Raw genomic sequence first — 27,914 nt, forward strand, 5'->3', positions numbered from 1 at the left:
GACGGGCATGTATATGTATTCTTGAGCAGGGGGACCTTGCAGGCGCTGCAGGATTTCAGTCCTTCACGGCGTAGTGTGTTACCAATTGTTTTCTTGGTGACTATGGTCCCAGCTGCCTTGAGATCATTGACAAGATCCTCCTGTGTAGTTCTGGGCTGATTCCTCACCATTCTCATGATCATTGTAACCCCACGAGGTGAGATCTCGCATGGAGCCCCAGCCAGGCCGAGGGATATTGACAGTTCTTTTGTGTTTCTTCCATTTGCGAATAATCTCACCAAATGTTATCACCTTCTCACCAAGCTGCTTGGTGATGGTCTTGTAGCCCATTCCAGCCTTGTGTAGGTCTACAATCTTGTCTCTGGCATCCTTGGAGAGCTCTTTGGTCTTGGCCATGGTGGAGAGTTTGGAATTTGATTGATTGATTGCTTCTGTGGACAGGTGTCTTTTTTACAGGTAACAAGCTGCGGTTAGGAGCACTCCCTTTAAGAGTGTGCTCCTAATCTCAGCTCGTTACCTGTATAAAAGACACCTGGGAGCCAGAAATCTTTCTGATTGAGAGGGGGTCAAATACTTATTTCCCTCATTAAAATGCAAATCAATTTATAACATTTTTGACATGTGTTTTTCTGGATTTGTTTGTTGTTATTCTGTCTCTCACTGTTCAAATTAACCTACCATTAAAATTATAGGCTGATCCTTTCTTTATCAGTGGGCATACGTACAAAATCAGCAGGGGATCAAATACTTTTTTCCCCCACTGTATATATAAAAAAAATATGGTCATTGTATTTACCTTGTATTTATTATCAATGTATTTTTTTCTGGTATTTACTTAATTTAACACAATTAGGTTAGTAACTATAGTACCTGGTACCAAATGGTTATTATTGTGTAATTATCATTTATCATGTATAAATTCTTGGTAAAGTAAAATTTAAATACTACCAATCAAAAAATGTTAACTTGCCTTCTGTGTTCATTGAGCTAGTATTTGACTGTGTGCATTGTATGTGCCAGCAGTAACTACTAACATGTATACGGTAGTTTACTTAAATTGTTTGTTCAAAATTGTAATGGAGAAGAGAGAACAACATATTTCAGAGAATATGTTATCTTAATCACCCTGCATGTATAAGCTCATGCTGTCTCCAGCCAACTGTATATCCTGCTTTTACGCCACCATTAAAACACGTTCAACTCAATGTGTGGTGTCTACATTTTTCATGAAGGAAACCACGTGAGACATCGTGACACATCAAAACGTGTTTAAATCAGACTCAAACAGCAAATTCCGAACAGCAAATTATGATATGCTTATATCCTTTTAGTATGGCAGCAAATTCTCAGAGAGCAGAGAGAAAAAAGACAGGTTGAAAGTGAAGTCTGACAGCTCAACCTGAAGAACAATGTTGTAAAGTGGGGGTTGTTGTCAATGGCCAATCACAGGAGACCACAACCAACATACTGTACCGGCATCTCATAAAACCCCAGTAGCAACAACATGGGCCAACTACAATTCAGGAAAGCAACTGTGTTATTTCAGACAGAAGCAATTTCCCCTTAGTGTATCTTGAGGTAACCAATAGAACAAAATATTTGATCTACTCCCACAGCAGCAACATACTAATAAATCACAAAAAATGAAAAAATGCACTTAATGTAAGAAAAGTTATTGATAAACTTGTTGTCAGCTATCCAACCGGAGGGGCAAGAGGCTATGGTTACTCAATGAGCTAGAGATCTCATACAGTAGATCAAGGAGGTGAATAGGCTACAATGGGTAAAACATCATGGGTTGCAGAAAGAGTGAAGGTCATTTTTTTTCCCATCTTTATAATACGAGCCTTCTTGGTCAACATCCTTCAGATGTGGATTAAATGATCTGTAAACTGGTGGGTGACATGATAGTTTGAATATGTCAATATAGTTAAGATTTGCTTCAGTTTAACTGGATGAAGGTCGCGGATAAATCCGGGGACAATAAAATGCTATGCGATCACACTGACAGTCGCGTGAAGTGTAGACAGATAACAGCTACGTCATCTTTACGTCTCCACAGAATTTGCACAGATACTGTAGGTGGTTCCCTGTTTATGGCAACACATAGGCTTACTAAGTGTCAGTTTTGCATTCTCATGAAGATGCAAGAGACGTCATATAACACAAGATGGTGCCATTGCCACCCTTTACTGAATGAAGTATGCATAATGACGAGTCCTTTTCAAAATAGACAAGAGTATAGTTTTATACAAAGCCACAGGAAGTAAGTGGTGCTGAGGGTGCTGCAGCAACCCCTGATATATCGAAATGAAAAAAAAAATGTATAAAAAAAATTAAATATCCTTTTTTCTACACAACATTATTGAACTAGGCCTGCCTAGTGGTTAGAGGGTTGGGCCAGTAACCGAAAGCTGACAAGGTAAAAATCTGTCGTTCTACCCCTGTGCAAGGCAGTTAATCCACTGTTCCCCGGGCGCCGAAGACATGGATGTCGATTATGGCAGCCCCCCGCACCTCTCTGATTCAGAGGGGTTGGGTTAAATGTAGAAGACACATTTCAGTTGAATACATTAAGTTGGACAACTGATTAGGTATCCCCCCTTTCCTATTACTCCTGTATGAGTGGATCAAAATAAAGGTTTTGTGACAGTTGACAGTTTACAAAAGCTCCAGTAGTTTTACCTCGCACCCACAGGATCTATATCGGTCATGTACGGGAAATTACAAAGGAGTGTGTGTGTTCATGCTCCAGCTTTTGGTTCACAGCCCCATGAGAAATCTCTTTTAAATGAGTTCCACAAGCACAAGCATGCACATACACACACCTACTGTACACCTTGTGATAGGCTGTTGGCTTTGTATGATTATGAATAAACTGGAGTGTAGCCTTCTTATTGGGCTACCCAATTTGATTTGAAAAAATTGCTAGATTGTCAGTCTTATACAGATAGACTGTAGTTGGATAAAAAATTATAATGATGACCATCAGAAGTGAAAAAAAGAATACACTACATGGCCAAAGGTTTGTGGACACCTGCTTATTGAACATCTCATTCCAAAATCATGGGCATTAATATGGAGTTGATTCCCCCTCTGCTGCTATAACAGCCTCCACTCTTCTGGGAAGGCTTTCCACTAGATGTCGGAACATTGCTGCGGGGACTTGCTTCAATTCAGGCACAAGAGCATTAGTGAGGTCGGGCACTGTGTTTGGTGATTCAGCCTGGCTCACAGGCGGTGTTCCAATTTATTCCAAAGGTGTTTGATGGGGTTGAGGTCAGGGCTCTGTGCAGGTCAGTCAAGTTCTTCCACACCGATCTTAACAAACCATTTCTGTAGGAATCTCGCTTTGTGCACGGTGGCATTGTCATGCTGAAACAGGAAAGGGCCTTCCCCAAACTGTTGCTACAAAGTTGGAAGCACAGAATAGTCTAGTATGCTGTAGCGTTAAGATTTCCCTTCACTGGAACTAAGGGGCCTTGAAAAACAGCTCCAGACCATTATTCGTCCTCCGTCAAACTGTACAGATGGCACAATGCATTCGGGCAGGTAGCGTTCTCCGGCATCCACCAAACCAAGATTAGTCCGTCAGAATGACAGATGGTGAAGCATGATTCACCACTCCAGAGAATGCGTTTCCACTGCTCCAGAGTCCAATGGCGGTGAGCTTTACACCACTCCAACCGACACTTGGCATTGCACATGGTGATCCTACGCTTGTGTGCGGCTACACGGCCATGAAAACGGCCATGACTGTTGAAAGTCACTGAACTCTTCAGTACGGGCCATTCTACTGCCAATGTTTGACTACGGAGATTGTATGGCTACACACCTGTCAGCAACGGGTGTGGCTGAAATAGCCAAATCCACTTATTTTAAGGGGTGTCCACATACTTTTGACCATGTAGTGTAACTTTATGTAACATGGAATTGTGTTGATTTCATATCATGAACATCATCAAAACACAGACTTTCACTATTTAGACTTTGTCTTCAACGTAACCTCTAGAGGACAGATTCTCGTGGACAGATGAAACAGCGAGAATCTGTCAAGGCTTACGTAGAATTATGTGATTACGAGCAGCAGTATTTCCTGGATTTGGGTTTTCATCATTGATTATTTTGACGAATCAGGATTGGGAGAAGGCAGTGCTAAACGGTTTTCACTGTATTCCACAGCCACAAAGTCAAAATTGGCCATATCATAAAAATTCATGAAAACAAACTGTCCTTTTTAGCCATGATAAACACGGATGACATTAGCGAAACGGTTCCCTCCTGCCCTCGCCTTCGTTAACAGAACAGGGGCAAAGGACACTATCGGTGTGTACTAGCTATAGCTAGCTACCGTTGTCACCCCGCCTCTTCTGCCTGTGAGGTTTATCAGCTTATGGCATCCAACATTATCTTGCATTCCTGCATTCTACTGTACTGGAGCGCCCCTGTCTATGTACTGGAGTAAGAGCTTAAAATGGATCAATAGAAGTAGAAAGAGTGGTTCCTGCAGATGCAGAAATGCCCACATGTAGGAACGCCCCCGAATTGCGGGCTGCAGTTGCACCCTTCTCGAGACACTGCTATGCTCTAGGTGAGGATGTTCATGATAAAAGTTGCATGACGTCAAGGACCAGTCAAGCAACTAAAACGCCCTGCACATATCGTTTCTTTCACCACGGTTTGCAGCCACAAAGTGATTTTTGCTAATGTGCATCTAAGGTAAGATTTCAACCATTATGTCACTTTTAACAAATTACAGGTCACGATTTATTGAAGCAGATGTCCCAATTTCTGCTTTATTTTAATGGCACATATGCGATTTATTTAAGTCTTCATCAGGTCATTTTACAGTGCCTTGTATGAATGCTTAATTTGCCATTAGGCTTCTTGTGCTAAAGTACATTTTTAGGACTGTCACTCTCTGGTGTCCATAACGTCTGTTATTTCCCCAGAGCAAATCTTTTTTCGCTCGCTCCTTTGTGGACTCAAAAAATGGGAAGATTTGACACTCTGAGAGAATTTAATTTATTGTCATGGATGAGAGAGGAAAGACAATCGAGGAAGTTGACCCTGGTCATCGTTTTCATCGCCTTGCTGCTGGATAATATGCTACTAACGGTGGTCGGTAGGTGCAACTTTAGAAAAAATATTTTCACACCTGTTACTGTTGTTTCAACTGTTGTTTCACCAATTGAAACGTATCAATGCCTTTCTAAAGGACAGTTCGAGTCTGTTGCTAGCCAAACTAACCCATCAACAATGTGGACAACTGACAGATATTCTTTTGAACCATGCAATGTTTTGTTGTTTCGCTTGTAAGAAGGTTGTATTCTCCTTTTTGTTTAGAGTAATTCAATTATAATTTTTGGTGTGGAACAAAAGTTATTCCGTCCTGACTATTACCCCCCCCCCCAAAAAAACATTGCCTAGTCTAAAGCCTATGATTTGGTCATAATTTTACCTTGCATGAAGCTTTTTAATTATATACGAAATTAGACACTAGCTACTTCAATTGTTAAATTTTATTCAAATAAGATACACATTGGTTTTCATCCGATATCCAATATTAGATCGCACAATGAGTAAGAATGACAGCCTGGTCTCATAGACTAAACTAAACATAGTAAACGTAAATCATAGACACAAAAATGTGTATTATATGTTAGGTGTGGTATGATACATAAAACAGAAGGTTACTTAAGGCAAAACCGAAAGTAGGGTGGGTGAGTGTATAACTCGAATGTCTAGCAACCCAAAGGTTGCGTGTTCGAATCTCATCACAGACAGCTAGCATTTTAACTAATTAGCAACATTGCAACTACTTGCTACTTTGCAACTACTTAACATGTTAGTGTTAGCCAACTAGCTAACATTAGCAACAACAAATTGGAATTCGTAACATATTTTGCAAATTCGTTACATATTGTACGAATTGCAATTCTTAACATATCATACAAAATGGATGATGGATATCCACAAATGAATACATACATACCAAATGTAACATATCATACTAATCCAGGCTGCATCACATCCGGACGTGATTGGGAGTCCCATACGGCAGCGCACAATTGGCCCAGCGTCGTCCGGGTTTGGCCAAGGTAGGCCGTTATTGTAAATAAGAATTTGTTCTTAACTGACTTGTCTAGTTAAATAAAGGTGAAATTAAATTTAAATAAATAATTGGAACGTCCCAGATTTACTTTTACTATGTTACGTCTACCCCTGAGTCTAAGTTGAGAATGAATGAATAAAATGTGTCATCAATCAAACAGATTATGAATTAAAATGTAAATATACCCATAATACATATTAGCAAGTGGCCTATGTGGTACAATGTTTTTCCCTAAACATTTCCTCTGTCGATTACAACCTTAGGCATTTTCAAAAGCTGAATGTAGCCTTTAGTGTAAAGTTTCACAGGGAGGTTAATTGGTCATCATTTATATCGCCTTTCACGTGGCCAAGTGAATAGTAATTCGTAAATGAAAACTATGGTGGACCGGGCCTGCTACAGATTATTTGGGCATGGAATTCATCCATCGACACCCATTATATATTTTTGGTCCCAAGGTCCCCAGCTCACTTGATTTCCTTGAAAGCATCAGCATTGCCATTACCAATGAATCTCCCAGTTGTATCAGATAGATTATGGATGACATTGATGTGCACATGAATGCTGTTATTTTGCGTGAGATTGTGCCGTCAGTGCTGGACACGTCTCCCGGACATGTCCATTGAGCAATGGATACAGATGCTTATTGGAAGAATGTCAGAATATGTCAGTCAGAAATTACTCTAGAGTAGCTGTATATGCTCATACGTGATTGGAGGCAAATCTATAAACAGCAAGGGTATGAATAACAATTAATATGATAAAAACATGATAATAACAATAATTGTCACGTCCTGACCAGTAAAGGGGTTATTTGTTATTGTAGTTTGGTCAGGACGTGGCAGGGGGTGTTTGTTTTATGTGGTTCGGGGTTTGTTGGGTTATGCTATTATGTAAGAGGGGTGTTTGTTTAGAGTGTTCCGGGGTTTTTGGGCTATGTTCTTGTTAGTTTATTTCTATGTTAGTTCTAGTCGTTCTATGTCTACGTTTAGTTAATGGGGTTGACCTTCAATTGGAAGCAGCTGCTCCTCGTTGCTTCTAATTGAAGGTCTTATTTAAGAGGGGTGTTTGGTCTATGGTATTTGTGGGTAGTTGTTGCCTGTTTAGTGGCTGAGCACATGATAGGACTGTTAGTGTTGTTTGTTTTTCCTTCTTCACATGAAAAAGATGAGTATACGTTCCCGCTGTGTTTTGGTCTGATCCTTACGACACCCGTTACAATAATATGAAAATAATAAGCTAAAACCATCTTAATGGGGCCAATTATTGTGTTATCTGGCACATGTATAGCTACATGAGTTAAAACAAATCAATCTTTTCTTAACCTTTGAAAGAAATGGAGTGTGTCCTAATGTCCTACCCGCTAAAAAAATCTAATAAATATGAAATAAATTCCACACAGACTTCTTTGGATGATGAGGTTATATCGGAATATACTATAGTAGATATAACACTTTTCACCATCTGTTTTTCTGCTCCTTTCTTCCTGGTAGTCCCCATCATCCCCAGCTACCTATACACAGTTGATGATGCAGCAGCCAACATGGCCAAGAATCACACCACTGCCTCCCCACACACCCCTTCTGGAACCTTCCAGACCATCGTGTCCCTCTATGACAATTCTGTCAGGGTAACCAGCGGGGGACCAATGGACTCCACACCCATACCCTTGGGTCAGACGCAGGCGGTCTCTCCTTCCACCTCGGCTCTCACACCCCACAACTCCACAGAGCCTGACTGCCCCAAAGCAGATGACCAGCTTCTCAATGAGAATGTGAAAGTTGGACTACTTTTTGCCTCCAAGGCCACCGTACAGCTCATCACCAACCCCTTTATTGGGCCTCTCACCAACAGGTGGGTGAATGACATGATCACACTGGTTGGTGTGTTTTCTGTTATCTTATTTTCATACTTATTTCTAGATTATTTCAATGAAATGCCAGCTGTGAACTGGCTTGCACGGCAACTATAATTCAGGTTTCGTATAACCTGTCTATTTATGTTGCCCTAGTTTATGAAGAGTTTTAGCATTTAAAATGATTCCCTGGTTGCAAAAATGTTTTAATTATGGTTATAAAGGGGTTGTTTCATACAGTTATGACTTGATTTGGCTAATAATTAAGACAAGTAGTTTTGAATGACACTAAAATGAGATGGCATGCAGGTTAGGCCAATGTGTATCCTCAGAGTTCAGTGTGAAGCCACATGCGGTGTGGGTGCCTGCCAGGGCTTCCTGCTAGCCCAGAGCTAAATGGTGGCTCAGCTTGGCCGGCGTTTGGGTAATCAGTCAAAGGTCCATGGAGAGAAAGACCAGGAACAGACTCTTTTCAAGTGACAGGGAGTAAAATCAAACGCTGCCATTTGTATATTGCTATTTTGAGACCAAATGTCATGTCAGTTAGATCTAATCTAGCCTGTTCCCATATAGCTAAATTCCTGTTTAGTGGTTTGTGTTGGATTTATGCATCTCTGCATGCATGCATTCAGTATGGATCCCTACTTGTAGTGCTTTACAAGCACTTGTAGTTATTGTTTTGAACTACGTATTGTATTCTGAAATTACTCAATGTCGATTATACTATGGATCAATACCTTTGTAGACATCTGTATGTTAGCGCGTTTATTCGGAAAGACCAATTTGTCCGAGATATTACTGTGAAATATTTTCTTATGGAATGCTCACATGGGTAAAGTCAGTCAAGGTTTGAGCTCTAGCAGTGCTCACTGCTCAGTTATAGACGAATGCATCGAGGCTAATATTTACCGTCTCAGTCGGGCACCACAATATTCTGTAATTGAAGCAAACAATAGAATTCTATTTACTTAGTCACCTTCCGTGTGGGAAAGGACAGCACAAGGCAAGTCATGCATGTCAGGCCATGGAACAAGGCTCTAAGTACACACAATGCATATTTACAAAAGCATTGACACCACACCATGATTGTGTAATTTTTGTGCAGACCAACTCCCAGATGTGTATCACCCAAATATCAGTTGCATCACAACCATTGTGTCAAACGCAGTGTGTACGAGGCCAAAGAGTGTTTCTGCCCAACATGTACTAGACAGCCTAATGTTAGATGAGCTGTAGTTATGTTTTGTTTTATATGGTATTGCATTACATTCTATAGTATTGAGAAAGTATGTCTCAATATGCTTACAGAATAGGATACCAGATCCCCATGTTTGCCGGGTTCTGTATTATGTTCCTGTCAACCATTAGTAAGTATTACCCACATCCACACCTGTCACATCCACACCTGTCACATCCACACCTGTCACATCCACACCTGTCACATCCACACCTGTCACATCCACACCTATCACATCCACACCTGTTTCCAGATCTCACACCGTGTTTCAATTATATTTTTTCATGGTTGATGTTTTCTTTCGGGTTTTTTTTGTCTGAATTTCTATTGTCGTTGTTGTCAAGTGTTCGCCTTCTCATCGAGCTACACTCTGCTGTTTCTGGCCAGATCCCTGCAGGGTGTGGGCTCCTCCTGCTCCTCCGTGGCTGGTAAGGTCCTTGGCATTACCCCTGACATTTATAGATGCTTTCAGGATTAGCTTCACTTTGAGACAGCTGCAGCAAGCACATACAGTTTCTCCAGAACCTTCACCCTTTTTATTACAGTAGGCCTACCTTGGTATGCATCTTTATGTCTCTCGTGTTGAACAATGAGGCATTTATTATACACAGCTCTAGTTGAGTTATTGAAAGGTGCTGTGGTAAGGGGAACAACAAATACTCATAATATTTTACATTTTAACGCTGGTAAGTGTCTATTCAAATAGTCAGAGGATTTTTGTGCAAGCAGCCCTGGGATAAATGAAGAGCAGTGTTTCAAGAACTAACAATAATGTATGTAGTATGCTATAAAAAATAGTGCCTTGCAAAAGTATTCAGATTTACATTTTGTTATGTTTCAAAGTGGGATTAAAATTGATGTAATTGTCATTTTTCGGTCAACAATATACACAAAATACTCTAATGTCAAAGTGGAAGAATTTAAGATAAATTAAATAACAAAAATATGGTTGTTGCATAAGTATTCAGCCCCATTGTTTAGGCAAGCCTAAATTAGTTCAAGAGTAAAATTTGGCTTAACAAATCACATAAAAAGTTACATGGACATGACATGATTTTTAAACGGCTAACCCTTCCTCTGTCCCCCATACATACATCTGTAAAGTCCCTCAGTCATGTATTGAATTTCAAGCACAGATTCTACTACAAAGACCAGGGAACTTTTCGAAAGCCTCATTAAAAAAAGGGCAGTGATTGTTAAATAGGTAACAATAAAAATCAGACATTGAATATCTCTTGCCTCATGGTCTAATTTATAATTATGCTGTGCATTATGTATTAAACCACCCAGACACCTCAAAGATACAGTCACCCTTCTGAACTGAGCTGCAGGACAGGAATGAAACTGCTCAGGGATGTCACCTTAATGACATTGGTGGTTTTAAAAGTGGTTTCAATGGCTGTGATGGGAGAGGACTGAGGATGGATCAACAACATTGTAGTGACTCCACAATAATGACCTAAATGACAGCGTGACAAGAAGAACACAAATATACAAAACATACATCTTGTATACAACAAGGCACTAAAGTAATACTGCAAGAAAAACATGACAAAGGAATACACTTTTTGGCTTAAATGCAAGCCTAATGTTTGGGGAAAATCCAATACAACACATCACTGAGTAACTGCCTTCCTATTTTCAAGCTTGGTGGTGGCTGCATCGTGGTATGAGTATGCTTGACATCAGCAAATACTGGGGAGTTTTTCAGGATAAAAAAAACAGGATAGGGCTAAGCACAGACAAAATCCTAGAGCAAAACCTGCTTCAAGTCTGCTTTATACCAGACACTGGGAGAGAAATCTACACTGGAGTTGCTTACCAAGAAGACAGTGAATGTTCCTAAGTGGCCAAGTTACAGTTTTGACTTAAATCTGCTTGAAATACTATGGCAAGACTTGAAAATTGCTGTCTAGCCATGATCACCAACATCTTGACAGAGCTTGAAGAATTTAGAAAATAATAATAGGTCAATGTTGCGCAATCCAGCTGTGCAAAGCTCTTAGAGACTTACACAAGAAGATTCACCTCTGTAATCGCAGCCAAAGGTGTTTCTAACATGTATGGACTCAGGGAGCTGAATACTTATGCAACGACTTATTATTAATATTTTTAAACATTTTATACTTTTTCTTCCACATTGACATTAGAGTATTTTGTGTAGATTGTTGACAAAAAAATTACAATTAGTCCTCCTGAGTAGCGCAGCTGTCTAAGGCACTGCATCGCAGTGCTAAAGACATCACTACAGACCCGGGTTCGATCCCAGGCTGTGTCACAGCTGGCTGGACGCATGGCTCCTGACCTTTGCCTCTCCCGAGTCCGTACGGGAGTTGCAGCGATGGGACAAGACAACTACCAATTGGATATGCCGAAATTGGAGAGAAAAAAGGTTAAAAAAAATATACACTACCGGTCAAAAGTTTTAGAACACCTACTCATTCAAGGGTTTATCTTTATTATACTACATTGTAGAATAATAGTGAAGACATCAAAACTATGAAATAACACAATAATCATGTAGTAACCAAAAAACTGTTAAACAAACAAAATATAGTTTCTATTTGAGATTCTTCACCCCATCGATATGCCCCGTTGATATGCCATCCCATCTGGTTTGGGCTTAGTGGGACTATAATTTGTTTTTCAACAGGACAATGACCCAACACACCTCTAGGCTGTGTAAGGTCTATTTTACCAAGGAGGAGAGTGATGGAGTACTGCATCAGATGACCTGGCCTCCACAATCACCCGACCTCAAACAATTGAGATGGTTTGGGATGAGTCGGACAGCAGAGTGAAGGAAAAGCAACCAACAAGTGCTCAGCATATGTGGGAACTCCTTCAAGACTGTTGAAAAGCATTCCTGATGAAGCTGGTTGAGAGAATGCCAAGAGTGTGCAAAGCTGTCATCAAGGCAAAGGGTGGCTACTTTGAAGAATCTAAAATAGAAAATATATTTTGATTTGTTTAGCACTTTTTTGATTACTACATGATTCCATATGTGTTATTTCATAGTTTTGACGTCTTCACTATCATTCTACAATGTAGAAAATAGTAAAAAATTAAGAAAAACCCTTGAATGAGTAGGTGTCCAACATTTTGACTGGTACTGTGTATGTAAAAAAAAAGTCAATCCATTTTAATCCTGTGAAAATGTGAAGAAATACAAGGGGTCTGAATACTTTTGCAAGGCACTGTATATTACCCTGACTGCTCTAACCAACTATATAGATTTGGCCAGGTCAAGTGTACCTGTGTATATAAGAACTTACATGTTCTGTTTTTCTAGGGATGGGGATGCTTGCCAGTGTGTACACAGATGACGAGGAGAGGGGAAATGCCATCGGGATAGCACTGGGTGGTCTGGCCATGGGTGTGCTGGGTATGTACACAATTCATGATGTATTTGAGCTCTTTGTAGACTACTGTAACATGCAACAGTTGGCCAAAATCATTGACCATCTTTACTTTCTTCCACCCAGTGGGCCCACCATTCGGCAGTGTCATGTATGAGTTTGTGGGGAAAACGGCGCCTTTCCTCATTCTGGCTGTTCTGGCTGTGCTGGATGGAGGTAAGTAATGTGGTCATGTTTCTCTCTATCATAATTCAGATATTCTGTTTTCTCTAATCAGGAGTCACCTGTTAGGGATGCTAACTAAGTTCATCCTCTTGTCTCCCAACAGCACTGCAACTGTTCATCCTCCAGCCCTCAAAGGTGGAACCAGAGGTGAGTGTATGGCTATAGATTTGACAGCTCTTTTTGTGATTATTGATGTAAATTCATTGGAATTGTGTAAGAATGTGTTCACAATCACCACAATAGAGTATTATAAGTGATTTGATTGGGATTGATTGGATTCATACAGCGTCTTTCCAGATGCTTAAAGTGCTTTACACAGTTTAGGGAATACAAATGGTGCACAGGCCATTAAAAGTAAGTTAACACTGAATAAATACACTTTTCTCTGTCAGAACTCTTCTGCTATGCAAACAGATAAGCAGAGAAATAAACTTCAGCCGCTCACAGTGACAGCCATGAATGATGATCTGTTTGGAAGCGTCTTCCAGCCAGGTTTTTATATCAGAGCGGCAGCCTGGCCTGTGTGCTGTGTAGGTCTCTGGTATGATGGGTTACCATCCCAGTTAGAGGAGACGTGTGCCTGGGATGGATATTCCTATCACAGCCCCTCTGACTTTGATCGATGGGGCTGATGCGTATCAGTCACCATGGATACCAAGGAGGTAGGGACAGAGACCCAATCAGATGGTGGCTGTGATTATCAGACCAATGGCGCTTATACATTGTTTAGTTGTGGATGAAGAATATTAAAAAAGGAAGGGGACATGACATAATCCTCAATATTAGTACATCACTGTGGGGCGGCAGATAGCCTAGTGGTTAGAGCGTTGGACTAGTAACCGAAAGGTTGCAAGATCAAATCCCCAAGCTAACAAGATAAAAATCTGTTGTTCTGCCCCTGAACAAGGCAGTTAACCCACTGTTCCTAGGCCGTCATTGAAAATAAGAATTTGTTCTTAACTGACTTGCCTGTATTCACATCTAACAGTGATGTGAATATATGATCATTAAGCTTAGATGGTGTCAGAGTAACTAACAAGAGGTTATTGTCACACGTGCCAGTCATTAGTGAATTCAATGGCTATGTGTGGACATTTCCTATTCATTACTGTAAGAGCAGGGACCCTCAGAATAGAGAGGAAATAACATACTTTGCACACTGAAAGCACAGATAGTAACCGTACATCATTGTGGAATGATGTAAAGGCACAGACAGCACTGTAGTAACTAGGTACCACATAATTATTCGAGGCTGCCTTTTTGTATTAATCAGTTTTGACATGAAACTGATAGCTGTCTGTTTAGCTCTACATTTCCTGACCCTTTTCTCTCTACAGAGCCAGAAAGGGTCCTCACTATGGAGCCTTATTAAAGATCCATACATACTCATTGCTGCAGGTAAGAATTCATCATTTATTATTGTTAGTCATATTATTACTTCATTCTGAAGTACCTGCTCTGGCATTTCCCATTTCAGTCACACTAAGCGAAAAGCAACTAGGTGGGAGCAAAGATGTGGAAGAAGAACAGACTGAGATGTTCGATCAAATTGTATTCCAGTGGTTGAATTTGTGCCCTGAACTAGGAAAAGATAAACACTGTGCCTACCAATTGATTTCTGGGTTAAGAACAGTATTATTGCCAGAGAGTGTTGAGAGGGAGCGAGCACTGCATGTTAGAAGGGGTCATCTCCGCATCAGAATAGACTGTGTATGTGTGCGTGCGTGCACACTTGCTCGTGTGTGTTGGAGTATGTGTGATGCTGAAGTGTTGGGGAAACGGCATCTATGTGTCAGTGAGACTCCCCACCACTTCAATTACCAGGCCCTTTGGCCAGGGCGGCCTAATACTGGGTATTATGTCTGGGGGGGGGCTGACAGGGACATACAAAATGTGTAAAGATGGAGGATAACAGGCCCAAGGTCCACTTATCCTCAATCACATTCTCTTTTCCAGGATCCATTTGTTTTGCAAACATGGCTATCGCAATGTTAGAACCAGCGTTGCCTATTTGGATGATGGAGACCATGTGTCCAAGAAAATGGCAGCTAGGTATTTTGACATTTCTTTTCCTTTTTGTCCCTCTTGACAACCCTGTTTCGCCTATTGACAATGCTGCACATGAAACCACTCTGCTTGCTGAATGTACTTAGAATAATGTAACTGTGGATAACTGGATTCACAAAAACTTCATACAGTATCTAGATGCTCATTGAAACTGATCTGTAGTCGTTCTCCACCTCATTGAACCTCCCACTTTAGTGAAACCGAATCACTCTTTTTCTTTTCCCGCCATTATTACTTATTTTTATTAGTGGCATTGACTATGAGGACTCGCACAGATAAATGGGGGATGAGAAAGAGGATGGCGGGACATGGGGGGGGGGGGGCAGGGGATAGGATATTGGGGTAGGATATCATTTGCGGGCGAGTGGAGAGTGGGAGTGCTCATTACTGTGTCTAGGAGATATGCTGGAGCCTTATGATAGAGACGGATGATGTGCTTGCTTATCTGGGCCCCTCTGTACCCTGCTATCTCTCGCTCTCTACCCTGCTATCTCTCTCTCTACTGATCTCTGTCTCTCCCTCTCTCTCTGCCAGGCGTTGCCTTTGTGCCAGCCAGCATCTCCTACCTTATTGGAACTAACATCTTTGGCGTCCTCGCGCACAAGATGGGGAGGTAGGGAGGGAAATGACTCCCGTTTTTTTCCGTCTCCTTATCTTTTCCTGCGTTGGTATCTGTTTCCTGTGCTATTGAGCAACTCTAAATTAGATTTCTCAGGCAGGTTGGATATTTGCTGTTTATTGAAGTCTACAGTGTGACAGTGTGTTTATAACCGCTTGGCTAACGTTTGTTTGTTTACCACAGTTGTGTGTGCACAGTCACATTTTAAATCAATAGATTTTTACCTCACACTTTATGAAAATACATGTGTTTCAGGGCTCAAATATTGCCTGTAGTCATGGAAGTATTGTTTCAGAAAGTTTGAAAAAAAATCAAATTTGTTTCTCAAAATGTCCTAATCCTGTCTCAAAGAAAACCGATTGTGATCCATTTATTTGAAGTTTATTATTGTAATAAATCAGATTTCGTGGACTTGCGGTACAAAACAACAGTGACGGGAGGGGAGAGGGACATTGACTGTTGTCATTGGCAGACCCTGAACTGCTCTTTCCTCTTTTCCCAGATGGCTGTGCGCTCTCATCGGGATGGTCCTCGTGGGGGTTAGCATCCTCTGTGTGAGTACTAGACACATCTTTATCAGGTAGCTTTTAGCATCCAGCTCAACACAATGCTAACATTAATGTACCTGTTTGTCCTGGTGGCATCATCAGAATCAGGGGGTCCATCTAAGGATATTGGGTAACACTATTGGGTATACATTATACAGTGCCTTCGGAAAGTATTCAGACCCCTTCACTTTTGCCACATTTTGTTATGTTACATAGCCTTATTCTAAAATTGATTAAATAAAAATTCCTCATCAATCTGCACACAATAACCCATAATGACAAAGCAAAAACAGTTTTTTTTTAAAATGTACCTTATTTACATAAGTATTCAGACCCTTTACTATGAGACTCAATATTGAGCTCAGGTGCATCCTCTTTCCATTGATCATCCTTGAGATGTTTCTACAATTTGATTGGAGTCCACCTGTGGTAAATTCAATTGACTGGACATAATTTGAAGGCACACACCTGTCTATATAATGTCCCACGGTTGACAGTCCACGTCGGAGCAAAAACTAAGTGATGAGGTTGAAGGAATTGTCCGTAGAGCTCCGAGACAGGAGGTGTCGAGGCACAGATCTGGGGAAGGGTACCAAAAGATTTCTGCAGCATTGAAGGTCCCCAAAAACACAGTGGCCTCCATCATTCTTAAATGGAAGTTTGGAACCACCGAGACTCTTCCTAGAGGCCATACTGAACAATCGGGGGAGAAGGGCCTTGATGAAAACCTGCTCAAAGAGTAATCAGGACCTCAGACTGCAGCGAAGGTTCACATTCCAACAGGACAACGACCCTAAGCACACAGCCAAGACAACGCAGGAGTGGCTTCGGGACAAGTCTCTGAATGTCCTTGAGTGGCCCAGCCAGAACCCAGACTTGAACCCGATCCAACATCTCAGGAGAGACCTGAAAATAGCTGTGTAGCAACGCTCCCCATCCAACCTGACAGAGAAGAATGGAAGAAACTCCCCAAATACAGGTGTGTCAAGCTTGTGGCGTCATACCCAAGAAGACTTGATGCTGTAATTGCTTCCAAAGGTGCTTGAACAAAGGGTCTGAATACTTATGTGAATGTGATATTTCAGATTTTATTTCAAATTTCCAAAAACCTGTTTTTGCTTTGTAATTATGTGGTATTGTGTGTAGATTGATGATGGGAAAAAAAAACAATTTCATCAATTTTAGAATAAGGCAGTAACGTAACAAAATGTGGAAAAAGTCAAGGGTTCTGAATACTTTCCAAGGCACTGTAAATACAGGGGTATGTGGACACCCCTTCAAATCAGTGGATACGGCTATTTCAGCAACACTGGTTACTGACAGGTGTAGAAAAATAATATCACACGGCCATGCAATCTCCATCGCCTAACATTGGCAGTATAATGGCCTTACTGAAGAGCTCAGTGACTTAACGTGGCACTGTCATAGGATGCCACCTTTCCAACAAGTCAGTTCGTCAAATTTCGGCCCAGCTAGAGCTGTCCCGGTCAACTGTAAATGTTATTGAAGTGGAAATGTCTAGGAGCAACAACGGCTCAGCTGCGAAGTCACACAAGCTCACAGAATGGGACCGCAGAGTGCTGAAGTGTGTAGCACGTAAAAATCATCTGTCCTCGGTTGCAACACTCACTACCGAGTTTCAAACAGTTCTTGTGCCGGCACAAGAACGGTTCGTCGGGAGCTTCATGAAATGGGTTTCCATGGCCGAGCAGCCACACACAAGCCTAAGATCACCATGCGCAATGCCAAGCGTCTGCTGGAGTCATATAAAGCTCGCCTCCATTGGACTCTGGAGCAGTGGAAACGAGTTCTATGGAGTGATGGATCACGCTTCACCATCGGGCAGTCTGACGGACGAATCTGTTATTTTTTTTATAATAGACCGCTGCGACACTCGGGAGCCCTGAGTGCCAGGAGAACGCTACCTATCCCAATTCACAGTGCCAACTGTAAAGTTTGGTGGAGAAGGAATAATGGTTGGGGGCTGTTTTTCATGGTTCGGGCTTGGCCCCTTAACGCTACAGGCATACAATGACATTCTAGACAATTATGTGCTTCCAACTTTGTGCCAACAGTTTGGGGAAGGCCCTTTCCTGTTTCAGCATGACATCTAGTGGAAAGCGTTCCCAGAAGAGTGGAGGCTGTTATAGCAGCAAAGGGGGGACCAACTCTATATTAATGCCCATGATTTTTGGAATGAGATGTTGGACGAGCAAGTGTCCACATACTCTTGGTCATGTAGTGTAGGTGAAAGCTAGGGTTTTACCAACCCAGTCATGTCAGATCATGGGTTACATACAAGAAGGGAGGAAGTAAGGATTCATTTTCTAAGTATTGGAACAGGCCTACTGTCTTAATGTCCTACTGTATCTCATTAGTCTCCAAATCACATTTTGAGTCTACAAAGGGAAGGGGAGTTCAATCAGAAGTCAACTCGAAAGCCAGTCAGAAAACAGTGAATTCTCTGGACACAGATAATTACATTTTCATTGTAGTTCTTTATGCAATTGTGTTGTGTGTGTGTGTGTGTGCAAGAACAAAGCTCCTCAAGTCCTTAGACCACATAAAGATAGTTTTCTGGATTACACGTTAAACATTTGATCAATACAAATCCTCTTCCACTCTTTACCTTGACTATGTCGTGTCATAGGTCCCTTTCGCTAAGGACATCTATGGACTGATACTTCCGAATTTTGGTGTTGGTTTTGCAATTGGTAAGTCAATTTGTATTGCAATGTATAGAGAAATAAAAGATGATGAAATTAGCATCTGGTTTGTAACAAATATTAGTGAACTTCTCATTGTCTTGTCTCTTGTCAGGCATGGTGGATTCCTCTATGATGCCAATCATGGGATATTTGGTGGACCTGAGACATGTGTCAGTCTATGGCACTGTGTACGCCATTGCTGATGTGGCTTTCTGTATGGGCTTTGCTTTAGGTAAATTACCATCAGATGCTTGAAAATAACCCAGTCCCATAGTATAGTTTTAATACATTTCTGTCACACGTTCTTATGTATGTTTTCTTTTGAGGTGTGGCACGGTAAGAGTAGCATCACGATATGTCAGCTTGGGGGAAATAATCTATATTCTGCTCCTCTATAAGCTCACTAACCTTCCTTTTGCTGATGAAGGTCCATCCGCCGGAGGCGCCATAGCGAAGAGCATTGGGTTCCCCTGGCTCATGACCATCATCGGCGTCGTGGACATCCTCTTCGCTCCCCTTTGCTACTTCCTCAGGAGTCCTCCTGGGAGGGAAGAGAAAATGGTGAGACACTGAACACCTCGTACGCACAGAAGTGTGCACGCACGCACACACCTATACACACATACACAAGCGTACATGCGCACACGCATGCATGTACACACACATACAAACATACTACACACACTTACACAGAGGTATGCGTTTGAATACTGGTTACTTGTAAAGCTGCACCTGATGCAGAGAGAACTATCCATTGCCGTCCCCACAGGCTCAAACTATTACCATCTTTTATAGGCAGTACTACCAGGTGAAACGGAGAGAGGAACTCGAGAGACACTCTGATCATGAGACACACTTTGAATTGGCTGTCTGTTTAAGTTGACCAGTTCAGGTCTCATTGCTGTGTAATGCATTCTAATGCTTTTGGCCACCCCCACCCCACCTTCCACCTGCTTTTGGTTCCCTAGACTAAATTGATTTAGACTATGAGTAAGCTGTGTATGGGTAGGTAGAAGAGGATGGCTTATTTGTGCACATGGGGGAGGGATAGGTGGATAGATTGTGCACATGGTGCCTGGTGGCACCTTAATTGGGGAGGACAGGCTCATAGCAATGACTGGAATGGTATCAAACACATGAGCTGTGTTCAAATACCCATACTAATGTACTGCATACTTAATGAGTATATACTATTAGTTCATTCTAGGATACTGTAAACTAATGGTATCATTTCAGTTGAGCATACTAGAGCTTCGCCTGTCTACCGGAAGTAGATGCTGTTGCTATGCAACTTCTTGCTGGCCTGTTAGCATAACAAATGACTAGCTAAACATTTTACAATTTCAGGTGTGTTTGTAAATTCAATCTGCAGTGCCAGAATGCGCTCTGGGCGTTTGTAAATCCAGAGCGTTGTCAGATTGTAAATTCAGAGCGGTCGGCGCGTTCAGAGAGCACACTGGACACTGGCCAAGGAGTAGGGTTGACCCGAGCGTTCAACGGCAGTCAAGCATTCATGCTAACTGGCTAACGTTGGCTAGCTACTTCTAGACACAAATGAGAGAACACCTCTCTCTGACCATTTTACTCGCCATAGCAGAGCTGGTTAGGCTGTTTTCATGTTATCCAGAGCGTTGGTGACTGTAACTGTGCTGCTTGCAACAATTTATTACGCTTTTTTTTTGCCCGATATTTACTGACACCGGCCATATTCAACTGTGCGTTAGAGTAGATAGCCAGAATTAACAATGTCTATTGAAACGCACAACGACTATACCGCTTAGCTAAGAATGATGTGAAGAATCAAGTCAAACGTTGGTTAGTTAGTTAGATAGCAGATAGTTAATATACTGCCTGGCAAGTTTGATGTATTAGTATCCAACTAACGTTAGGTAACTAGCTAATGTACCGGTACATACTGCTGTAATGCTATGCGGTTCGTAAGGATAGTGTAGCTAGCAAATTGTCTGCCAACATAACGTGTAACGCAACTTATTTGAAAAGTCATTACTTTATTATATTGCTCAACATTTTCTTAACATTTGTCATTAGTTAGTCGGACTTCGGCTGCATTTTCTCCGCCATTTTCTTCAAATCTGAAAACGTTGTGAAGCCACACCCATTTTCTGAAGAATTGCATGGGCCCTAAAAGTACGGAAATAGTGTCCTCTGTGTGTATACTTCGTATTTTTCCGAATTTAGTATGACATCCGGGAACTTTTGGCATACTAACTATATCCATACTATGACCAATAAGCATACTATATACTCAATTCACATCACAAATAGTGCAGTTAGTGCGGTTAGTATGAGTATTCGAACACCGCTATGATTCTACACCATTCACTCCATTCCAGCCTCTTGTGGTGGAGGGATTGGTGGATGGATTGTGTGAATGTTTACGGTTTGCTGTAACAGATACACCACATACATGAACAGCTTGATTGAAGTGTTTGAACTATATAAAGTTTCCCCTTTTGGACATTTTGGTGTTAGATGGTGGTAAGTCTAAAGGTAACTGCCAAAATAAAGGAGGATACAAAATAATGAAAGCAGGTGCTTCCACACAGGTGTGGTTCTTAAATTAATTAAGCAATTAATATCCCATCATGCTTAGTGTCATGTCTAAAAATGCAGAGTTGCCCATTATTGTAGCTACCATGGCTAGAATAAGAGATCTCAGTGACATTGAAAGAGGGGTCTCAAAGGAGCATAGGGGATTTAAAAGGTGTGTGTGTGTGTCAGTCACCAGATCTCAACCCAATTGAACTCTTATGGGAGATTCTGGAGCAGCGCCTGAGAGCTTTTTCCATCAACAAAACATAAAATTATGGAATTTGTCATAGAAGAATGGTGTTGCATCCCTACAATAGTGTTCCAGACAATCCCAAGGCGCATTGAAGCTGTTTTGATGGCTCGTGGTGGCCCTATTAAGACACTTTCCTTTATTTTGACAGTTACAGTGCCGTGCAAAAGTATTCATCCCCCTTGGCGTTTTTCCTATTTTGTTGCACTACAACCTGTAATTTAAATCGATTTTTATTTGGATTTCATTTAATGGACATACACAAGTCTAAATTGGTGAAGTGAAATGAAAAAAATTACTTGTTTCAAAAAATTCTAAAAGATTCAATACGTAAAAGTGGTGCGTGCGTATGTATTCACCCCTTTTGCTATGAAGCCCCTAAATAAGATCTGGTGCAACCAATTACCTTCAGAAGACACATAATTAGTTAAACAAAGTCCACCTGTGTGCAATCTAAGTGTCACATGATCTGTCAAACGATCTCAGTATATTTACACCTGTTCTGAAAGACCCTACAGTCTGCAGGACCACCACGCAAGCGGCACCATGAAGACCAAGGAGCTCTCCAAACAGGTCAGGGACAAAGTTGTGGAGAAGTACAGATCAGGGTTGGGTTATAAAAAAAATATCAAACTTTGAACATCCCACGGAGCACCATTAAATCCATTATTAAAAAATGGAAAGAATATGGCAACACACAAAACCTGCCAAGAGAGGGTTGCCCACCAAAACTCATGGACCAGGCAAAGAGGGCATTAATCAGAGAGTCAACAAAGAGGCCAAAGATAACCTTGAAGGAGCTGTCCATAGGACCACTTTAAGCCGTACACTCCACAGAGCTGGGCTTTAGGGAAGAGTGTCCAGAAAAAAATCCATTGCTTAAAGAAAAATAAGCAAACACTTTTGCCAAAAGGCATCTGGGAGACTCCTCAAACATATGGAAGAAGGTACTCTGGTCAGATGAGACTAAAATTGAGCTTTTTGGCCATCAAAGAAAACGCTATGTCTGGCGCAAACCCAACACCTCTCATCACCCGAGAAACCATGTTTTTCATCGGCAGGGACTGGGAAACTGGTCAGAATTGCAGGAATGATGGATGGCGCTAAATAAAGGGAAATTCTTGAGGGAAACCTGTTTTAGAGACTGGGACAGAGGTTCACCTTCCAGCAGGACAATGACCATAAGCATACTGCTAAAGCAACACTCGAGTGGTTTAAGGGGAAACATTTTAATGTCTTGGAATGGCCTAGTCAAAGCCCAGACCTCAATCCAATTGAGAATCTGTGGTATGACTTAAAGATTGCTGTACACCAGCGGAAGCCATCCAACTTGAAGGAGCTGAAGCAGTTTTGCCTTGAAGAATGGGCAATAATCCCAGTGGCTAGATGTGCCAAGCTTATAGACATACCCCAAGAGACTTGCAGCTGTAATTGCTGCAAAAGGTGGCTCTACAAAGTATTGACTTTGGGGGGTGAATAGTTATGCACACTCAAGTTCACAGTTTTTTTGTCTTATTTCTTGTTTGTTTCACAATAAAAAAACAAATTTGCATCTTCAAAGTGGTAGGCATGTTGTGTAAATCAAATGATACCAACCCCCCAAAAATCGATTTTAATTCCAGGTTGTAAGGCAACAAAATAGGGAAAATGCCAAGGGGGTGAATACTTTTGCAAGTCACTGTACAGTACCTGTACGTAGTTAGAAATGCTTTTATAAATTGCACATGCGTATGTCTGCAACTAAATATTGGGTCAAAGGATCAAAGAATTTGTGTATTCGGAAAGTATTCAGACCCCTTCACTTTTTTTCACATTTCGTTACGTTACAGCCTTATTCTAAAATGGATTAAATGAAATATATACACATAATCAATCTACACACAATACCCCATAATGGCAAAGCGAAAACTGGACATTTTTGCTAATTTATTAAACATAAAAAAACAGATACCTAATTGACATAAGTATTCGGACCCTTTGCTATTAGACTTGAAATTGAGCTCAGGTGTATCCTGTTTTCATTGATCATCCTTGATGTTTCTACAACTTGATTGGAGCCCACTTGTGGTAAATTCAATTGATAGGACATGATTTGGAAAGGCACACACCTGTCTATATAAGGTCCCACAGTTGACAGTGCATGTCAAAGCAAAAACCAAGCCACGAGGTCGAAGGAATTGTCTGTAGAGCTCCAAGACAGGATTGTGTCGAGGCTCAGATCTGGGGAAGGGTACCAAATTTTTTTTTGCAGCATTGAAGGTCCCCAAGAACATAGTGGCCTCCATCATTCTTAAATGGATGAAGATTGGAACCCCCAAGACTCTTCCTAGAGCTGGCCGCCCGGCCAATCTGAGCAATCGGGGGAGAAGGGCCTTGGTCAGGGAGATGACCAAGAACCCAATGGTCACTGTGACAGAGCTCCAGAGTTCCTCTGTGGAGATTGGAGAACCTTCCAGAAGGACAACCATCTCTGCAGCACTCCACCAATCAGGCCTTATGCTAGAGTGGCCAGACGGAAGCCACTCCTCAGTAAAAGGCACATGACAGCCTGCTTGGAGTTTGCCAAAAGGCACCTAAATGACTCGCAGACAATGAGAAACAAGATTCTCTGGTCTGATGAAACCAAGATTGAACTCTTTGGCCTGAATGCCAAGCGTCACGTCTGGAGGAAACCTGGCACCATCCCTACAGTATGCAACATTAACCTCTATGGGCTACTCAACAGCCAGTGTAATCCCGTGGCGCGATATTCAAATACCTTAGAAATGCTATTACTTCAATTTCTCAAACATATGACTATTTTACACAATTTTAAAGACAAGACTCTCGTTAATCTAACCACACTGTCCGATTTCAAAAAGGCTTTACAACGAAAGCAAAACATTAGATTATGTCAGCAGAGTACCCAGCCAGAAATAATCAGACACCCATTTTTCAAGCTAGCATATAATGTCACATAAACCCAAACCACAGCTAAATGCAGCACTAACCTTTGATGATCTTCATCAGATGACACTCCTAGGACATTATGTTATACAATACATGCATGTTTTGTTTAATCAAGTTCATATTTATATCAAAAACCAGCTTTTTACATTACCATGTGACTAGCATTCCCACCGAACACTTCCGGTGAATTTACTAAATTACTCACGATAAACGTTCACAAAAAACATAACAATTATTTTAAGAATTATAGATAAAGAACTCCTTTATGCACTCGCTATGTCCGATTTTAAAATAGCTTTTCGGTGAAAGCACATTTTGCAATATTCTGAGTAGATAGCCCGGCCATCACAGGCTAGCTATTTTGACACCCACCAAGTGTGGTACTCACCAAACTCCGATTTACTATTAGAAAAGTTTGATTACCTTTGCTGTCTTCGTCAGAATGCACTCCCAGGACGTCTACTTCAATAACAAATGTTGGTTTGGTTCCAAATAATCCATAGTTATATCCAAATAGCGGCGTTTTGTTCGTGCGTTCAAGACACTATCCGATGGGTAAAGAAGGGTGACGCGCCCGACGCGTTTCGTGACCAAAAAATTCAAAATATTCCATTACCGTACTTCGAAGCATGTCAACCGCTGTTTAAAATCAATTTTTATGCTATTTTTCTCGTAAAAAAGCGATAATATTCCGACCGGGAGTCGTTGTTTTAGTTCAAAGACAGAGAAAATAAAAACATGGGGTCGCCTCGTGCACGCGCCTCAGTCTCATTGTACTCTGATCGACCACTATCAAAATGCGCTAATGTTTTTCAGCCAGGGCCTGCAAAGCCAACATTCATCGTTCTGGCGCCTTCTGAGAGCCTATGGGAGCGTTAGAAAATGTCACGTCATGCCAGAGATCCCCTGTTTTGGTTAGAGATGATCAAGAAGGCCATGAAATGGTCAGAGTGCGCTTCCTGTTTGGAATCTTCTCAGGTTTTGGCCTGCCAAATGAGTTCTGTTATACTCAGACACCATTCAAACAGTTTTAGAAACTTTAGCGTGTTTTCTATCCAAATCAAACAATTATATGCATATTCTAGTTACTGGGCAGGAGTAGTAACCAGATTAAATCGGGTACGCTTTTTTATCCGGCCGTGCAAATACTGCCCCCTATCCCCAACAGGTTTTAAGCGTGGGACTGGGAGACTAGTCAGGATCGAGGGAAAGATGAATGGAGCAAAGTATAGAGATCCTTGTTGAAAACTTGCTCCGGAGTGACCAGGACCTCAGACTGGGGTGAAGGTTCACATTCCAACAGGACAATGACCCTAAGCACACAGCCAAGACAATGCAGGAGTGGCTTTGGGACAAGTCTCTATGTCCTTGAGTGGCCCAGCCAGAACCCAGACTTGAATCCGATCTAGATCTTTAGAGACCTGAAAATAGCTGTGCAGCGACACTCCCCATCCAACCTGACAGAGCTTGAGAGGATCTGCAGAGAAGAATGGGAGAAACTCCCCAAATACAGGTGTGCCAAGCTTGTAGCGTCATACCCAAGAAGACTCAAGGCTGCAATCGCTGCCAAAGGTGCTTCAACAAAGTACTGATTTAAAGGGTCTGAATACATATATAAATGTGATATTTCTAACAACCTATTTTTGGTTTGTCATCATGGGTATTGGTTGTAGATTGATGAGGAGAAAAAAAAGCAATTTAATTCATCTTAGAATAAGGCTGTAATGTAACAAAATGAATACTTTCTGAATGTACTGCGTGCCTCGAGACAGGCTGATGAATTTGCCTTGGTAGTTCTCTTCCATCAAAGCTACATGACTGTATACAATATAACCACAGTACAAGCTCTTTGTGTTCAATCAAGAGCCATCTTTGTCTCTGAAACTTTGATCCTTGATAACAAATTACTGGTGGCGAATTTTTGTTCTTTTAGTATTTCTGGTAAATGTTGGTTGTATTCTGACTCTATACAATTGTAATCTTCTCAGGCCATCTTGATGGACTCTAACTGCTCGATGAAGACCCGATCATACTCAACACAGGGGAACACAGAGTACGAAGAGATGGAGACAGAGTACGATGAGTATTAATGGACACCAGACGTGTGTTACCTTCCAGAGGATCTATTTTGTTGTACAAAAACAGAGATACAATGATTATTCTTTTTTAACAGCAAAGCTGTTTCGTTGTGAATGTCAGTCTTCACTGTTCTGTGTCATTGTTATTGTACGACTAGAGCAAACCAAAGTTGTTGTCATTGCCCTGTGTTTATTTTGAGCCAACAGCCTTATCCAATGGAAGTGGGGCCGTGTCAAAACAGGGTTTTCATGGGCCGTAATAGCAGACTGCCGTGAGTCATTTACTGAATAGTTCAGATGAGGGTGGTATTATACAGTCGTGGCCAAAAGTTTTGAGAATGACACAAATATACATTTTCAAAGTCTGCTGCCTCAGTTTGTATGATGGCAATTTGCATATACTCCAGAATGTTATGAAGAGTGATCAGATGAATTGCAATTAATTGCAAAGTCTCTTTGCCATGCAAATGAACTGAATCGCCCCAAAAAAACATTTCCACTGCATTTCAGCCCTGCCACAAAAGGACCAGCTGACATCATATCAGAGATTTAATCATTAACACAGGTGTGAGTGTTGATGAGGACAAGGCTGGAGATCATTCTGTCATGCTGATTGAGTTCGAACAACAGACTGGAAGCTTCAAAAGGAGGGTGGTGCTTGGAATCATTGTTCTTCCTCTGTCAACCATGGTTATCTGCAAGGAAACACGTACCGTCATCATTGCTTTGCACAAAAAGGGCTTCACAGGCAAGGATATGGCTGCCAGTAAGATTGCACCTAAATCAACCATTTATCGGATCATCAAGAACTTCAAGAAGAGCAGTTCAATTGTTGTGAAGAAGGCTTTAAAGCGCCCAAGAAAGTCCAGCAAGCTCCAGGACCATCTCCGAAAGTTGATTCAGCTGCAGGATCGGGGCACCACCAGTACAGAGCTTGCCCAGGAATGGCAGCAGGCAGGTGTTAGTGCACAGTGAGGCAAAGACTTTTGGAGGATGGCCTGGTGTCATGAAGGGCAGCAAAGAAGCCAATTCTCTCCAGGAAAAACATCAGGGACAGACTGATATTCTGCAAAAGGTACAGGGATTGGACTGCTGAGGACTGGAGTAAAGTAATTTTCTCTGACTCCCCTTTCCTATTGTTTGGGGCATCCGGAAAAAAGCTTGTCTGGAGAAGACAAGGTGAGCGCTACCATCAGTCCTGTGTCATGCCAACAGTAAAGCATCCTGAGACCATCCATGTGTGCGGTTGCTTCTCAGCCAAGGGAGTGGGCTCACTCACAATTTTGCCTAAGAACACAGCTATGGATAAAGAATGGTACCAACACATCCTCCGAGAGCAACTTCTCCCAAC

At 41.5% G+C, this 27,914-nt stretch overlaps 1 protein-coding gene across 1 annotated transcript; it reads left to right on the plus strand.

Annotated features, from left to right (window-relative positions):
* The first annotated feature begins 4,605 nt into the window (after positions 1 to 4,605).
* On the plus strand, positions 4,606 to 26,928 carry LOC115153163 (synaptic vesicular amine transporter). Its single transcript, XM_029698285.1, has 16 exons — positions 4,606 to 4,719; positions 4,953 to 5,125; positions 7,609 to 7,969; positions 9,279 to 9,337; positions 9,552 to 9,635; positions 12,500 to 12,592; positions 12,693 to 12,782; positions 12,895 to 12,938; positions 14,129 to 14,189; positions 14,748 to 14,843; positions 15,393 to 15,471; positions 15,980 to 16,031; positions 18,676 to 18,739; positions 18,846 to 18,965; positions 19,161 to 19,294; positions 26,474 to 26,928. Exons 2-16 carry the CDS (start codon positions 4,993 to 4,995, stop codon positions 26,573 to 26,575), a joined length of 1,572 nt encoding a protein of 523 aa, XP_029554145.1. The 5' UTR covers positions 4,606 to 4,719; positions 4,953 to 4,992; the 3' UTR covers positions 26,576 to 26,928.
* Positions 26,929 to 27,914: the final 986 nt, after the last annotated feature.

Source organism: Salmo trutta, chromosome 18, assembly GCF_901001165.1.
Source record: "Salmo trutta chromosome 18, fSalTru1.1, whole genome shotgun sequence".
Classification (NCBI taxonomy): Eukaryota; Metazoa; Chordata; class Actinopteri; order Salmoniformes; family Salmonidae; genus Salmo; species Salmo trutta.

Excerpts from the sequence above, each read along its gene's own strand:
- LOC115153163 (XM_029698285.1), top strand. The coding sequence starts at position 4,993 with ATGGGAAGATTTGACACTCTGAGAGAATTTAATTTATTGTCATGGATG. Across the intron at positions 5,126-7,608 it reads TATGCTACTAACGGTGGTCG|TCCCCATCATCCCCAGCTAC; the intron begins GTAGGTGCAACT and ends TCTTCCTGGTAG. Across the intron at positions 12,783-12,894 it reads TCTGGCTGTGCTGGATGGAG|CACTGCAACTGTTCATCCTC; the intron begins GTAAGTAATGTG and ends GTCTCCCAACAG.